Source organism: Myotis yumanensis, unplaced genomic scaffold (genome assembly GCF_028538775.1).
Source record: "Myotis yumanensis isolate MYYU_CA2020_CCGP unplaced genomic scaffold, mMyoYum1.0.hap1 SCAF_16, whole genome shotgun sequence".
Classification (NCBI taxonomy): Eukaryota; Metazoa; Chordata; class Mammalia; order Chiroptera; family Vespertilionidae; genus Myotis; species Myotis yumanensis.
The window spans coordinates 37,544,351-37,559,986 of NW_027223767.1; the positions used below are offsets into that span (position 1 = coordinate 37,544,351).

General features: G+C 57.9%; 2 protein-coding genes across 7 annotated transcripts in view; both read right to left on the minus strand.

The window, feature by feature from the left end:
- ZNF385C (zinc finger protein 385C) overlaps nucleotides 1–15,636 on the minus strand; it is a 54,158-nt gene that overhangs the window by 10,359 nt on the left and 28,163 nt on the right. The gene's annotated exons all lie outside the window — the stretch shown is intronic.
- On the minus strand, nucleotides 199–7,463 carry CUNH17orf113 (chromosome unknown C17orf113 homolog). Its single transcript, XM_070395219.1, has 2 exons — nucleotides 4,442–7,463; nucleotides 199–2,896 (listed from the first exon to the last, which is right to left on the minus strand). Exons 1-2 carry the CDS (start codon nucleotides 4,982–4,984, stop codon nucleotides 1,412–1,414), a joined length of 2,028 nt encoding a protein of 675 aa, XP_070251320.1. The 5' UTR covers nucleotides 4,985–7,463; the 3' UTR covers nucleotides 199–1,411.

Consider the following 15,636-nt stretch of genomic DNA (forward strand, 5'->3'; position numbering starts at 1 on the left):
GAAGGGCAGGGTCTGAAATGGGGAGCCACAGGGCAATCCTACCCCCACAGCCAGAAGAAGCGGATGGGCTTCTTGGGTGTGAAGCCAGGACAGAGTTCCTGTCTCCCTCGTCACAAAGTAGCCCTGGCCAAACCCAGGACAACGACAGCCCATCTCTGTGCCTCTCCTCTCCACAACTGGGGCAGCAGAAGCAGGGAATCCACTGAAGAAGGGTGACCCTCCTGCCCTTACAGAGGCCCAGATGAATGCTTAAGGGGAGCCAGGCCAAGGGAGGGGACAGAGGCGTCAGGGCAGGCCCCCGACACACACACAGCACCATGGAGACTGCACATGAGCTGGGTTTCCTCTTTATTGCAAATTAAACCCAAACCCAGGAGGCCTGGGGAAAGGTCATCCCCCTCCCTTCTCACTTCCCCTCTCCAGAGCCCCACATCATGCCCAGCAAGGGCTGTCAGAGAGGATGGGAAACCCTTGGAATCTCAAGGGATGTGTCCCCCACCGCTGGTGAGGCCCCAACTGCTTCCCCCAGGAGGCACAAAGCCCCCCCGTTGGCATCCCTGGGTCAGGCCTTGAGGGGTGGAGGAGGGGTGGGGGGTCGGGAACACTGTGGTTTTACAGTCTTTGGTCTTAAAGGTCTGAGGCAAGGAACTTGGGAGAACAACCAGACTTCAAAAAAGAAGAAAATTAGTAACAAGTCCAGTTCATTTGGGACGTTTTTTTAGACCCTATCACTGCAAAACGAAAAGAAGTCCTTTTAGATTTAAGTGTTACATTATGAAAAATAGGATAGATTTATTTCCTATTTATAGATTGATCTGTCTCTACACATGGTCATATACATAAAAGCCTCGGGCAGCCTTGGTGGGGCGGGCAGGCAGGGCAGCACCGCCTCCTTGAACTGTTAGCTGTGCACAGAGTGCTGTGCTGTGTCAGAGGCAAGGACCGTGGTCTGCTTTCCGGTTGTATCTGAACAGAAGAGATGCTGCCAGGAGTGGGGCTGAGAAAGGCAAGGACCACATTCGACTTTCCCTCAATCCCTTAATTCTGGAGCCCCAGCCTTCCTCCCTCCAAACAAGAACCCCCCACATTTTTAAGGCCAAAAACGTGGGATGAATCCAAAGGGAAAAGGGTGAGCTACTCCTCACCAAACTCTAGAATGGTCAGGAGCAATAGTTCGGGTGCCCCAGACCCTAGCATCTCTCCGCTGCCCGGGCCCCCCTTGACCCAGACCCTCCTCCACAGCCCACAGCCCACAGGGCTGGGTTAGTCCTCAGCGTGGAGCAGAAGCGTGGGGAAGGTGAACGGAAGGCCACAGTTAGTACGTCAGCTCGGATGCAGCATGGGCAAGTCCGGCTTGGCCCTTAGAGGACCAGGGCCTCAGGCTGGCTGGATAGAGGGAAGGAGGCCACCCTCACGTGAGCTGCGACCCCAGCAACCCCTCCCCCCACCCACTCTCTAAAAACTCCACGGCCAGCGCAAAGTCAAACTCGTGTAGCGGGGGACCATCCACAGCGATCTTGACCACAGGGTCGCCCCGGCCTTCCCCGGCTCCGTTCGGCCCCCACCACCACAGCTCCCGGCTGCGGCCGACCTTGTCCAGGAGGCTGGCGCCCGCCGGCAACGTCAAGGCCAGGGCGGCGAGGGCAGCGAAGTCGGGGAAGAGCTCGTGCAGCTCCGAGTGCGCGAACGCCAGCCTGGCGCACAGAGCCCGCGGGCCCGGCCGCCCGAGGCTGCAGACCACGCGCTTGAAGAGCGCAAAGTCGCGGAGCGCGCGCGGCCGCACCACCGCCGGGGCGTAGGCGCGCAGCAGCAGCCGCAGCGCCCCCTCGCCGTGCGCGCCCAGCTCCTCGGGTGTCTCCGGGTAGCGGCGGGGATCGAAGATCGCGGAGAAGGCGGCCACGGCATCCAGCGAGGGCCCGGGGTAGGAGTCCCGCAGCCCTTTCTGCAGGGAGTCCAAGAAGGCCCCCCGCAGCCGCTCCAAGTCCCGGAGCGCAGCCTCGGAGTAGCCGACCAACTCCAGGCCACGGTAGGCACAGCGCGCACCGCCCAAGTCGGGACTGGAGGACGCCAGCTCCTGCAGGAAGCCCTGGAGGCGCGCGCCACCGGAGCTTCGCTGCGCTTGGAGGGAGGCCGCCGCTGCCATCACCAGGGGCTGCAGCAAGGCCAGGTGTGGGTCTTCCGGCTGCAGGACAAGGGCGAGCTTCTGCACGCAGGGCAGAGTGTCCAGCAGCAGGTGGGTGAAGGCCACGAAGGTGAACTGGCGCAGGGCGAGGGCCAGTGCCCTAGCTGTTGGTGAGGCTGGGGCAGAGGCCTCCAGTGTGGGCACCAGGCAAGGCCAGGCCTCAGCCACTGCTTCCACCACAGGCAGCAAAGAGGCCCAGGGCACTGGCCGTGGTCCTGCCAAGTCGATGGCTGCGAGGTCCAGTGCTGCCCGGAGCTCAGGGACCATGTGGGAACTGGGACCAGCGTGGAGGCGGAATAGGGCATCCAGTACACTTTCATATTCACCTAGGTAGGCAGGGGGCTCAGGATCTGGCCGGCCAGGGAGGCAGTGCAGCTCCGTGAGCAGCGGGCAGGAGGCCCGGAGCTGCAGGCCCACGCTCCCCAGGCAGTCCCTGGGGAGGCTTGAGCTGAGCCAGGCTAGCTTGGGTGCAGACACACCGAAGGCCTGCAGGATGTCCAGGAGTTGGCCAGCAGTGTCCTCGCCCTCCTGTAGCTCCACACTGCCCAGGAAGGTGGTGGCAGGCTGGCCATCACAGGGTGACACCGACGTGGCAAACAAGGCCAGACTGTGGGACTCAGGCCAGTCTCTGGTCTTGTCCAACACCAGCCCCACATACGGGGATGCCTTCAGGCACTGGCAAGCCTCTGTGTGCAAGACACTGGCAATGGCCACCTGGGACAGCCAGAGAGAGAAAGGGAGGGCGGGCAGAGTTAGGCTTGTCCTGAGAAGGGGAGACAGACAGTACAGGGTGATTGCAAGAGCACAGGCCTTGGGGTCAGACAGACTTGGGGACTAATCCTAGCTTTGCCACTTACAGGCTGTGTGATCTTGGGCAAGTCATTTCACCTCTCTGAGCCTCAATATCTTTAGCTCTAAAATCAGGCTCATAGGTGCCCATAATCTCCTCCAAAGGTTGTTGTGAATTGTAAATACAGCCTTTTGTTTTTGTGCTTATAAATGAAAAATGCTTTATGAACTGTAAAAGTTCGACAGAGTTTGGTGTGTGTGTGTATTTCTACAGCATCACCCAGTCTGCCTTATTCCTGGGGAGCTCCCTCCTCTCTGCTGTCCAGGGATTAACTGATAGACATGTTCACTCCTAACTCCTAGCCAGTGACATAGGGCCCTAGCCGTGTGTTCTGTTTGTCTGTTTGCCACATCTCTCTGTAAGATGAGATCAACTCCCCCACCCACACGCCAGCCCCTAGGGCTCATACAGCTAGTAAGTACCTAGGACGGAGCTGCAGCGTGCATGCCCCCAGGGGCCACGAGGGTAATACTGAGCTCAAAGTGGGCCAGGGATAAAACAGGGAATGGGGAAGTCCTTACTTGCTCCCCAACTCCACCACTTCATGCCGTGAGAGCATGGGGACCTAGTTTTTCAGTACAAGTAACAAATCCAGATTTTCACATGTAATCTCTTGTTTTGTTAAACTTGGAAGCTAATTAAAAATTTTAAAAAAACACCGTGGCCCTGGCTAGTGTGGCTCAGTTGGTTGAGCGTCATCCCATGCATCAAAGGGTCATTGGTTCGATTCCTGATCAGGGCACATGCCTGGATTGCAGACTTAATCCCCTGTAGGGGGCGTGCAGGAGGCAGCTGATTGATATTTCTCTCTTGCCCTCTCCCTTCCTCTCTATCTAAAATCAATAAAAACAACCCTGCCGGTTGCTCAGTGGTTAGAGCATTGGCCCTTGGACGGAAGGGTCTCTGGTTTGGTTCCCAGTCAAGGGCACATGCCTTGGTTGAGTAGAGGTATGAGCAGGAGGCAACCAATCAATGTGTCTTTTTCACTTAGGTTTTTCCCTCTTTCTCTCTCTCCCCCTCACCCCTTCCACTCTCTCTAAAATCAATGGGAAAAATAGTTTCGGGATTAAAAAAAATAAAAAATAACAAAAATACTGTAAAAAACAACAAAACACTTCTGTGGGCCAATGAAGCCCTCAGGGCCACCAGTTTGCTATCTCTGGCCTAGGTAGTGAGGGGAGCGGCCCTGGGCCCCTGAGGACAGGACCCGGTCTGGCTGCTCCACTGCTGTGTTCTCAGCAGCCGGCCCAAGGCCAGACACACAGTCGCTCTCAGTGACGGTTCTGACAGTGAAGGTATGAATGAAGTGCTCTGGCCGAGGCCCAGGGGCCTGGCATGCTGGCACTGTGCCAGATGGCTCAATGTCCTCCCTCCCCAAGCCTTCCCCCATACCTCTGGCTGCCACCCACCTGCATGTCCCTCACCCTCCTGGGACTGTAGTAATCACCACGCTCCGTGCCCAGCAGCGCCTGGCACAAGTTGAACCTTTGTAGCTCGAGTAGGGCAGAGCAGCGGTCGTCGGGCACGTCCTCCTTGGCCATGCAGTACACTGTGGTCAACACAGCCACTTTGGCAGGGTCCACCTCCACCTTGATGCCCCTGGAGGTAGGGGTGGTCGCCAGGCCTGGGGAGGCCCCTCCTCCCTCAGCCTGGCCCTCAAAAGTGGGCTGGTCCCGGTTCATGGCCAGCGCCTGGCGGTGAGCCCCCGAGGTCACATGGCGCAGCAAGGCATGGCGCTGGAAGTTGTCGGTGCCCACGGTGAAGGCGTTTTCAGCTTTGCCGTGCTTGTTCCGTACCAGGGCCTGGCGGCACTCAAGGCAAAACATCAGCTTCCGCTCATAGTCAAAGTCCAGCCAGGTAAACTCCTCTTTCCAGTGCTCGTTGAAGTAACGCTTGCACTTCTTATTGGAGTTGGAGGCCTCTCCAGCTGGTTTCTTCCCCGGGGGCACCATTCCTGCTCGAGGGGCAGGGCACCCCAGTTCCCACCCAAATGCTCTAACTCCCAGCCTCCCACACACAGAGTCACGTCCCTTGATAAGGGGAGTTGGTGGGGAGGCAGGAGAAGGGCGCCCGCCTGGCTATTGGGGACCATCCATCTAACTTAGCCCGGAAAGTTTATTCCTGCTCCGCTGGTGGGAGACTGGAGATGAAAGAGACAAGGGAGGTGTGTTAGGGAGTCCACCAAGGATTCACACTGCCCACAGAGCACGCCCCAGCTGAGGGGTGGCCTGAACCCAATGGGGAAGGACTACTGGGAGTGGGCGGGGTCATGCAAAGGGCCACAGAGTATTATCCAAAGGGAGGTATGGGAGGTATGGGTGCCCAGCCCCACCTTCCAGCACAAGGCATTGTTTAGTGTTGACAGCTGAAGCATGCCAGAACTCGGAGCTGGAATGACCAGCACCACCTATACAACCACATTTTATGGGTGGAGGGACTGAGTCCTGGAGACAGAGTGGTTCTCGGACTCATGAATAATTTGTGGCTGAGCCAGAACAAAAACTTAGGCCTCCTGATTCGTTGCCCAAAGGATGACTGATGCCGCCAGACCACAGTCCTTTATCTCATTAGAAGGAAGTTAGCACAAAGCTGAGCTCCCGGGGCCACTGGATTTTCTCTGGAGATCCCTTTCCTACACACACACACACACACACACACACACACGCACACTACACTTCCCCCCATCAGCCTCTCCTTGGCCTGTGTTGTCATCTCCACCTCCTCTTCCCAACCTCAACCTGTCCAGAGAGTTCAGAACCATCTCTGCTGGCCATTCTGAAATATTCAACCCCGGTGTGGGCCACTCCTCTGGACACCACATCTCTCCATCCAACCACCTTCCTGGTTTGTCAAATGGAACTTTCACTCTGTCCTTACAAAATCCGTTCCTCTCCCCGTTGTCCCCAGTCCAGGAAATGGCCCATCCTCCCACCCAGGTACTCTGGCCAGAAACATGCCCCCCTAAGCCCCACTCTCTTCCTCATCCGGGACCTGGTCTATCCACAGGGCCTGTTGATTCCATCTCCACAAACTACCTCTAACTCATCCCCTCTCTCCATGCCTCTACCGCCTTCCTCATCTAGGCTACCTTCATCTCTTGCCTGGACTATGCCAGTTGCTTCCTGATGGCCCTTTGGCTTCCTGCTCTTACCCACATCTGAGCCATCCAAACCCTAGCAGCCGGAGGGGGCTCTTAAAAACACTGCTTTTAAACCCCTCCACTACCGCCTGTTGCTCTGGGTCAGTGCCAGAATCCCTTTCCAGGTCTGCCAAATAAATGCTGGCAGCTGCTTGTCCTTCCCTCCCTTTCCAGCTATACCTGCCTTTTCTTGGTTCCTCCAGAGTGCCAGATTCCATCCTCAGGGCCTGCACACAAGCTGTGCTTTCTTCCAGAATGTCCCACCCTCCACTTCCACTCTGGTCTTAGCTTAACTGTCCCCTCTTCAGAGGAGGCTTCTGAATTGTTGGATCCTAGGAAGTCCCCTCCTTGTCTGTCACTATCCCCCGATTATTCCTTCTATTGCACTCCCCACAGTTGACAAATATGCGTATTTCTGTGCAGGTCTATTCCTTGGTATATTCTCTCTCTCTTGGACTGAACCCCAGAGGAGGGAACAGTGCCTGGCAAAATTTGGGGAGTGAATGAGTAAGGAAGGATGAGCTCTCAGGCAGCATGAGCAGTGGAGTGGGCCCTTGGGCACCTGTTGGGGGGTAAAAAAGCTGCCTCTGACATCCTTTCCTCCCAGAATCCTATGATTCAGTGACCTTGTCCAGCCCATCACCAAAGGGTCTTAGAAAGGGGAGGAGGTGCAAGGAGAAGGTGATACCCTTCTGGAACTGTGTCAGATCCTTTCCAGGCACCTAGAAACTGGCTCTCCTGCCCCATCCTGCAGAGGGGACAAAGTGACTGTCAGACCTAGGAGGTTTCTTATAAAAGAGTAGGTAGGAAGGATGCATGGAAAGATGGAGAGTCCGAAACTGCACTGTCTGACGCGACAGCCAACGTGGCTGTTAAAAACGAATCAGAACTAAGTGAACAAAAAATTAAATTCAGTTCCGCAGTTGCACTAGCCACAGTTCAAATTCTCAACGGCCACACGTGGCTAGTGGCTATTGCATTAGCCGGCCCAGACAGAACATTTACAACATCCCAGAAAGTTCGATGGGACAGCGCCACCCAAAAAACAAAACAAAACAAATGGACAAAAGCCTTTGCCATTCCCCCACCTCAGCCAGAGGGAAGCAGGCTGATGGGGTGCGGTCCAAGGCTGCCCGGTCTCAGACCCAGGTCCCTGGCACCTCTCCTACGCTGGGCAGCAGGATGGGAGCAGGCACAACCTGCAGGCCCTGGGGCCATGGTGTGCAGGTCTGCCACCCCCACTCCACCCGGCACATAAGCCTCAAACAGGGTTTATTCAGCCCCAGGATGGTGGTCCCAAACCTCCTCCTCAGGCTCCTTTTAGGACCCCACTAAGAGTCCGAGGTCCAGGCAGAGGAGAGGTGGGGACCCCTCCCCTGGCAGCCCGAGTGAGGCTAGGGCTCCCTGCATGCCCGGCCTGTCTCCCTGGGGTGGGGACCCTGAGGGCTGGGGAACTTCTGGGGGGCACGTGGGGGAGGGGCCCTCGGATGGGTCATCGGAGGCACCGATCCCCCACTGGCGGGGCCCTTGTTGCCCGCCCCCTGCCGGGCAGCTCCGGAGGAGACGCCCTTCCCGCTGGCCCCCGCCCCCACCCGGCCCGCACACACTCACGGAGCCGCGGGAGCCACCATCTTGCCGGTGGACGCTCTGGCCGCGGTCTCCTTGGGCTGCACCAAGCGACAGCAGCCACTAGCGGTAACCACGGCGAAGAGACGCCAGCAGCCAGCGCAGGGCCAGGGGCGCAGGCTGGGTGTAGCGACCTCCCCCCCCCCCCCAACCCCGGGCTCATCTGGCCGCGCCCACCTGCCCCGCGCTCGGTCCCCTGGACGCACGTGTCCCGGGGTCACCCACATCCATCCCAGCTGCGGCCGCTGCAGCCGGACCTACTGAGGTTAGACCACGGGAAGGATGCTCAGGGCGGAGGCCCAGGAGTCACTCACTCCGCACAGGCACCTGTAGATTCCTAGCGGAGCTCCCAGGTGAGAGCTCACGGATGGAGAGCCAAACCCGGTGGAGCGCCCTGCATGGAGGCTACAGTCTGGCAAGTGCTCGGAGAGTTATGAGCCAGATGCTTCGGGATCACGGAGGAGCAGGCAGGAAGCCCACGATTTTCCCGAGAGTCAGTCCGTTTTCACAGCAGGGTTGGGGAAATGTAGCAGGGAAGGGCATTCCAGGCAGTGGGACTGGCAGAGCGCCAGAAGTTAAAGGTTCAGTGCAGTTCACAAAGGTCAATGTGGAGAGGCGGTATGGGGGATGGGATGGGTGGGGCTGGGGGACAGTGCCTGCGGCTGGAAGGCTCTGCAGTGAACGCTGGGGGTTCTGATCCTCGGGCCAGGTGGGAACCTCAGGAGGCGTTTGAGCTGGAGTTATTGGTAGTGATTTGTAATGGGGGTGACAGACATGGTGTGTCAGGAGAGGAAGGAGTGATCTCTTCCTGGAGCTCTCAGATGCACAGAGGCCCACCCCTGTGGGGGTTCCCTGGAGCGGGGAAGAGAGACTGTGGGTCCCCTGAAGGAGGAATGTGGGCGTGTGGCACCCCAGCCCTCCCAGACTTGGAGTCTGGAGGCCTGCAGTGGAGCTCTGCTGACCGTGAAGTGGTCTTGGGCTGGGCACTTAGCCAAGAGCCTTCGTTTCCTCATCCATGAAGTGGGAATTGCAGCCAGGCGAGGAGGAAAGGGCAGGACGGGTCTGAGGACCAAATGAGTTGCTGGGTGTGGAGGTCATTTGAAGAGGGGGTTGCCAGGGCACTTGGTGACTCAGTCTCCCCTCAGTACAACATCACCCCGAAATGCCTTTCAGCCCCTCACAGTTGGGTCCACTGCTCCCCCACACAAGGCCTAGGGCACAGGTAGATTTGAGGTCAGGGCCTCTCTGGGGGCTGTTGGGAACTTGCCCCAGCACCCCTCACACAGCACTGCTCTGTGCCACCCATGTCTGCCTGTGACATTCACTGTGAACCCTGGCCTCCAGGGCCGCTGCGATGAGGCATGAGTCATGGCACAGGCACACACGTTGACTGCTTGGCTTGTGGGTACACTAATGAAGGGAGACACCCCAGCCCCCACACCTGCCCTAGGACGGCACCGCCCAGCCTGACAGGTCTAAAATTCTGCACCCACAAAAGGGTCAGGTGTGGAGGGTCTTCTCTGTTGGCATTTGGCTGCAGAACAGCCACTTGGCTACGTCTCAGAGCATCGCTCCAGGGGTCATATCTGCGACCCACTCACTGGCTGGCTCCTCAAGAGGGTAGGTTTTTCCTCTGGTCAAACATGAACAAATCAGACTGTGTGGCAGAGAACAGCTCACCCCTAGGGTCCAACTGAGGCTGGGGTGGGAAAAAGAGCAGAGGGCTCATGAAGTAACGTCACCCTGGCTGCCACCCAAGGGAGAGGCTCTGGGGGAACCACATTCTGCTGTTTGCCATCACCGGGAACATACCGCATGAGGTCCACAGGCCCACATGCAGATGGCTACAGGCACACGCATCTCCCCAGGATGACACTGTCTGCGCACACGGATGCATCACATACGGAGGTGGTAGCCACGCAGAGACAGATGCCCATGCTGGCCAGAGGCCACGCGTGAGCGTGCACGTACACACAGACAGGCAAGATCAACAAAGATGCGCTCAGATCACATATACCCAGAGGGACAGACACGCGAGGGACAGACCCTAGAAAGGCATATACAGACGATTCAATTTAACAGGCACATAGAACACACACAGGCACAGAGACGCATATGCACAAAGGCCCAGATACAGACACATTCACCCAGAGGTAGGTGTGTGCACACACCCCGCTTACAAAATGAGATGCATCTGACATACACACGAGCTCCTGTAGCCAAACCCACAGGTCATAGGGGCAGATGGTAGGGCTCCCCCCACCCCAGGCATGCACACACACACCTCAAATAATCAAGCTGCTGTTTCTAACACAGATAAAACTAAAACTCTGCGGAAAAAAGAGGGAGTCCAGGAGGGGAGAGAGAGCCAAAGGCAGGGAATGGAAGGTTGAACCAAGACCCCCTGCTTGCCTACTCCCACCAAGTCCAGGGGGGTCCTCCCCACATCCTCCAGGGCCCCCAGTCCACTTCTGGGTGAGCCAGCACTCGGGACTCCCTCCTTCCCGTGCTGGAGGAAGGCCCTCAAGCCCAGTCACAAGAGGGACTCTGTCCCAGCCTCCAGCCCATGGAAGGGGTTCCCAAAAGCCCCCCTTAAAAGGTGATGGCTGTCTCCCCCAAAGAGGGCCAGACAACCCCAGTGTGGAGAGGTGAGCCAGAAGACCAGGGAGAAAGGGGGCCCTCGGTGTTGACCCCAGCGCAGTGGCTGGACCTCAGGTAGGAGCACCCTAGATTTCTGCCCGCCTCCCTCTGTGTCCCTCTGTCTGTCTTTCTCTGCTGCAGTAACAACCCCCTCCCCTAACACTGCTTGGAGGCTCCAGGCAGTTGAAGGTGTGATTTGATACAAGGAAGGTTTGATGCAGGCTCCTGGGCGCATGTCTGCCCCAAGCGTGGCACACTTCACTCCTGCAGGGTGGCCTGTGGCTCCCCAACGCTTCCTGCCACTCCCGCCCCCACCTTTGTTCCCAGCCAGAGTGGGGGCTCCCTTGCCCAGCCCTGGACCTAGGAAAATGTACCAAGAGTCAACTGGCCATGGGAGACTCTTAACAGCCAACTTTTGGAAGCCAACAAACACAGGAAAAGGATAGGGCTGGGAGAGGGAAGGGCCTGTCCTGGTCTCCAGGCCCCCTCCGCACCGGCTCCTGTGCCCTCCGTACTCACCCAAGAGCATTCTCTGCTTCGGAGGCACCGCTGAGCGCTGAGCGCAGAGTGAGGAGCAAATGAAACCCAGCCAGAGAGTGACAGAGGGAAGGGGGTGGGGGAATGCGAGGGACAGGAGGGGAGGGCACGAGGGAGGGACTGCTGCTCCTGCCTGCAAAGCCATGGTTACCAGGCCCTGCTCCCCCCTTGCCAGGATCAAGCTGCCTAGTCCCTGGTTTCCTCCATCCCAACCAGGGGTGGAAAGAACCGGGCACTTCCTTCCCTTAGGGTAGGGGAGGGGCCAAATGCGGAGGCTATGGACAGGGGGAGAGTGTCAGGGAGCATCCACTCCCCGCATCCCGGATAGCCCCGGCCTAGAGCCTCTGCATCAAATAGCTGACCCTGCCCGCAGACACCTCCCGGCAAGGAGGTGCTGTGGCCCCTCTCGGCCTCCCACAAAGCTCTTGCTGCTAAACTTTGAAGCCCTGCCTCAGGGCCTGCTGCTTCAGGAGCCCACTTCTCCTGTCCAGTGAGCCCACCATCCCCTTAAATTACTCCTTTGCTGAAGGGGAAACCGAGGCTAAGAGAGGTACTACCACTTCGTCCCAGTGTTGGCTGTGGCGGTGGGGGAAGGGAGCTTGCCCCTCTCAGTCCAGGACCTGGACTGTGGGACCTGCTCCCTGGGCAATGCCAGGAGGGGGTGGTGGTGGTCATCGGGTCAGCTAGAACTTCTGACACCTCTCCCCTGCCCTCACTCGTCCCTCTCCACGCCACCCCCAGTCTTTTCTCTCCTCCATGTGCCCCTTTCTTCCCTCCTCTTCAGGAAAACAGACTGTGTCTCTATTCACCTGAGCACCTGGAGGCTGGCTGGGAGGGGGGGTGGGTGGGTGTGGGAGAGGAGACAGCCAACCCACAGCTGGATCCCGTCTTGCATTCCAAGCCTGGGTCCCAGGGCTAGCCCCCCACCCCCTCAGCATCCTGTCTCCACCAGACAATAACCTGTAATCTCTGGAGCAGCCAGTGCCTGAGCTGCAAGGAAGGTCTGGGGAGGGGTTGGCAGCAGCAGCTCCTGAAAACAGGTTTGTTAGGAAGAGGCTCTGGGGGAAGGACCTGCTGGTGTGGGGAGAAAAAAACGAAACTCAAGCCCAGAGCTAATTAACCCACCTAGAGACACAGACGGGACCTTTGTCTCCTGCCGGGGCAGGGATCTGAGCTAAGCCCCCTGATTCTCCACCCAGATGGCTTTGCCTTTCCGGGAGGTCCCGGGGGAGGTGCTGATGGTCAGGCTCACACTTGGCAGAGGGGGATGTGATGGCCATCCAGGCAGAGCGGGGCGCTTCCATCACCTGCCACGTAAGAACAGTAGCAGGAGGCGATGGCTAGACTGCAAGAACTCAGTGGCCTTGGGGGAGCACAGTGTCTCTGAAACACGCACCTAAAGGCCTCAGGATGGGTGGCAGGGAGGGACTGAAGCGGTGGAGGGACAGGCTGGAGGGCTTCCGGGGCCTCCTGATGGGACTGAAATTAATCTATCTGCAGGGAGTGGGGGGTGAGGCGCTCATCAAGCCAGTGACTCAGGCATGACCCAGCTCAAGGTCTTTGATCTCTGGGGCTCAGAATGCAGCCAGAGGCTTCTGCAGTCTAGGACTCAGAAAGGAGATGGAAGGACTGATGAGAACAGGAGCTTGGGGCGGTCTGAGCGCAGGGCAAGGGACAGCCTCCACCTGCCCCTCTGACCCCTTCCGCCCCCAAAGGCAAGGGATGTCTGGTGCAGCCAACTTCGCCCTGAAATCCACTATAGTTTGACTCCATCTCTGCTTTCCTGTCCCCTTCGTGTCTACCCTGCACTCCCGCCCGGCCATTTCGGTAAGCTAGAGCTTAAATCATTTCCCAAACCCCGCCCCCCCCCCCCCCCCCCCCCCGCCCCGTGTCAGGTTGCAACGGGTGATGGGGGACAAGGGTGGGGGCCCTGAATTGGATGGCTGGGTCAGTCCTGCCAAGAGATGCGGGGGCGGGGGGGGGGGGGGGACCAATTGGCTTTGGAAGGGTCCCCTCTCTCTCCTGAGCCAGCCTAGACAGAGTGGGACATGGCTGGCATCTCCCCACTTTTCAGGTGAGGACACCAAGGCACTTAGCAAGAGGAGAGGCCAGGGGGCCTGAGCGCGTGAGGACGTCTCCTGGGAGCTGGCCTGCCTTCTCTGGGCCATCGCTCCTCCCCTTTCCTGAAACATGAAGGCTCAGCCCCTGCAGCAAGTGCAGTGGGTGTGTGAGATCGGGTTCAGAGTCGGAAACCCTGGGATGGGGACCCAGCTGTGTGACCCGGGTGTGCTGCCTAAAACTCCCTGAGCTCCAGGATCCCAATTTCTGACTGAGGACTGAGTGTCATCATCTTTGCCGGGGGGCTGGGCGAGGGGGGCATGCCATGTTGGGTGTGGAAGTGCTTTGTAAACAGTTCAGCTCCCAAGCAGAGGCTTCACTTGGCGCAGGAGGTAGGTCACAGCTGCTTGCCCAGGTGTCTCCCATGCCCTGTGCTGGCCCAACATCTGTACGGGAGGTTGGAGCTGGGAGGGTTGAGCCAGCAAACCTTTTCCCTGCAGATGTTCAAGAACCATCTGAGTGTGTGTGTGTGTGTGTGAGAGGGAGAGAGAGAGAGAGAGAGAGAGAGAGAGAGAGAGAGAGAGAGAGAGAGAATAGGGTCATTGAACTCAGCCTTATTTGGGCAGGGGTCCTCCTGCCCACACCTGCCGTGTTGAAAGATGGCTACAGACACATTCCTGAAGAATCAACGGGCCTGCTGTGTGGGAGACAGAGAGGGCGGGGGGGGGGGGGGGGGGGCTGGGAAAGTTGGGGAAGTTCCTGGAGGAGGCGGACGGGGAAATGTGGGTACTTGCTGTTTCCTCATCCCGTGCCCTCTCCCAGGTATGGCAGGCTCACTCTGAGCTGGGAGCTGGGTGTGGATGAGTGAGGAGGCCTCTGACCCAGGCATTGAGGAAGCTCAGAGAGGGAAGAGGTCTCCCCGCCCAATATCTCCCTCCCACAGACAGCCTCAAGGATATGAGCAGGAGAGGGTCCCCACCTCACTGCCTGTGACGGCCTGTCGCTCTGCAAGCTGCCAGCCCCACAGACCCCTAATCAGAGTGACAGCTCCAGGGAGCATGCCTGGAGGTCCCACTCCCACACCTTTCTCACCCTCCCAGGGAACAAGGACTGCCTAGGAACAGAGCAGTGCATTAAGGCCCCTCAAGCCTCCGTGAAAGTAGGTGTGGCTCTCTCCACTTCCCAGGCTGCCCCATCGGCCACACCGGATGGGCTCTGGGCTCTGGGCTCTGGCCCAGTCTTGAGGTCCCTATGCACTTCCCCTCACCCCCAACCTCAGGGGCAGTAGCTAGCATCCCCCCCACCCCACCCCCACTCTCAGAGAGTCAAGGAGACAGGAGAAATCCATGGGATGGGGATGGGAGTGGATGCTGGGGGGTCATGACTCAGAGCAGGCTCCGAGATAACCAGGCTAATGGAGCCCCAGACTTCCAGGGTTCCCAGAAATCGGAGGACCCTTCATGCCTGCCCTATGTCACTACCCCGTGCTCCCACAATGCCGCTCACTCTCTTAGTGTGAAGGCTCCAGCCTATGAATGCCCAGAGCTCAGGCACTGAGCACTACTCAGTGGGGAATGCTGGGGGCCAGCACAGGGCCACACGGGGCTGGAGGGCTAGGAGATGATGGGTGGATGGCTGGGGGGACAATGGCTTATCAGGTCCCATTTAATAATCTGGAGAAGAATACTAGGCATCATGTCTCCTGCCCCCCCCCCCCCCCTCCCAACACACAAACCTACCCAGAACTCAAGCAATAAGGACAATGGGAAAAGGGAAGCCAAGTGAAGGGGGTCCCTGCCCTTCTGAGCAGCCTGACTCTGGCCATGGGTATCTGGTGCTGTGGTCTTTTTTTTTTTTTTAATATATTTTTATTGATTTCAGAGAGGAGAGAGAGAGAGAGAAATATCAGTGATGAGAATCATTGATCAGCTGCCTCCTGCACGTCCCACACTGGGGATCGAGCCCGCAACCCGGGCATGTGCCCTGACCGGAATCCAACCGTGACCTCCTGGTTCATAGGTCGACACTCAACGACTGGGCCACACTGGCTGGCACTGTGGTCTTTTATCCTCACACCCCACCTGAGGGCAGGGAAAAGGGAGGGCTTATAGCTTAGGCACCACTGCCCAGAAGAAGGGCCTGAAGAGGCTGTGTTAGAGGGGAGCAGGGCAGGACAGTGTTCTTTTTCTTTTAAATTTTAACATTGTTTTAATAAGCAATGTAGTGGTTTACAACAGGGAATTTTAAGACAGTTGAATAGAACAAAGTGAAGGATTACTCTGTTAGGATAGCCTCTGTGAATAAAATTCTTATGTAGATTTAGGGTAGTGTTCTTGAGCCCTCCCCATCCAACACTGTCCCCCAGACCTGCTTCCCTCTCAGCACCCCCCTTTCTGATAATGGAACTATCTTTCACAGCATCACCTAAGCTAGAGTCATCCTTGGACCTCCCTCCCCCATGACCCCCACATCTCATCAGTCACCAAATCCTAATGGTTCTGCTACAGAAAAGGCCCCAGAATCTGTCTCCTCCATCCCATTCCCTTCTTTCTCCGGCACCCCCAAGTCTTACCTTTCCCCTTCGCCAGAGATCTCTAAAAATAC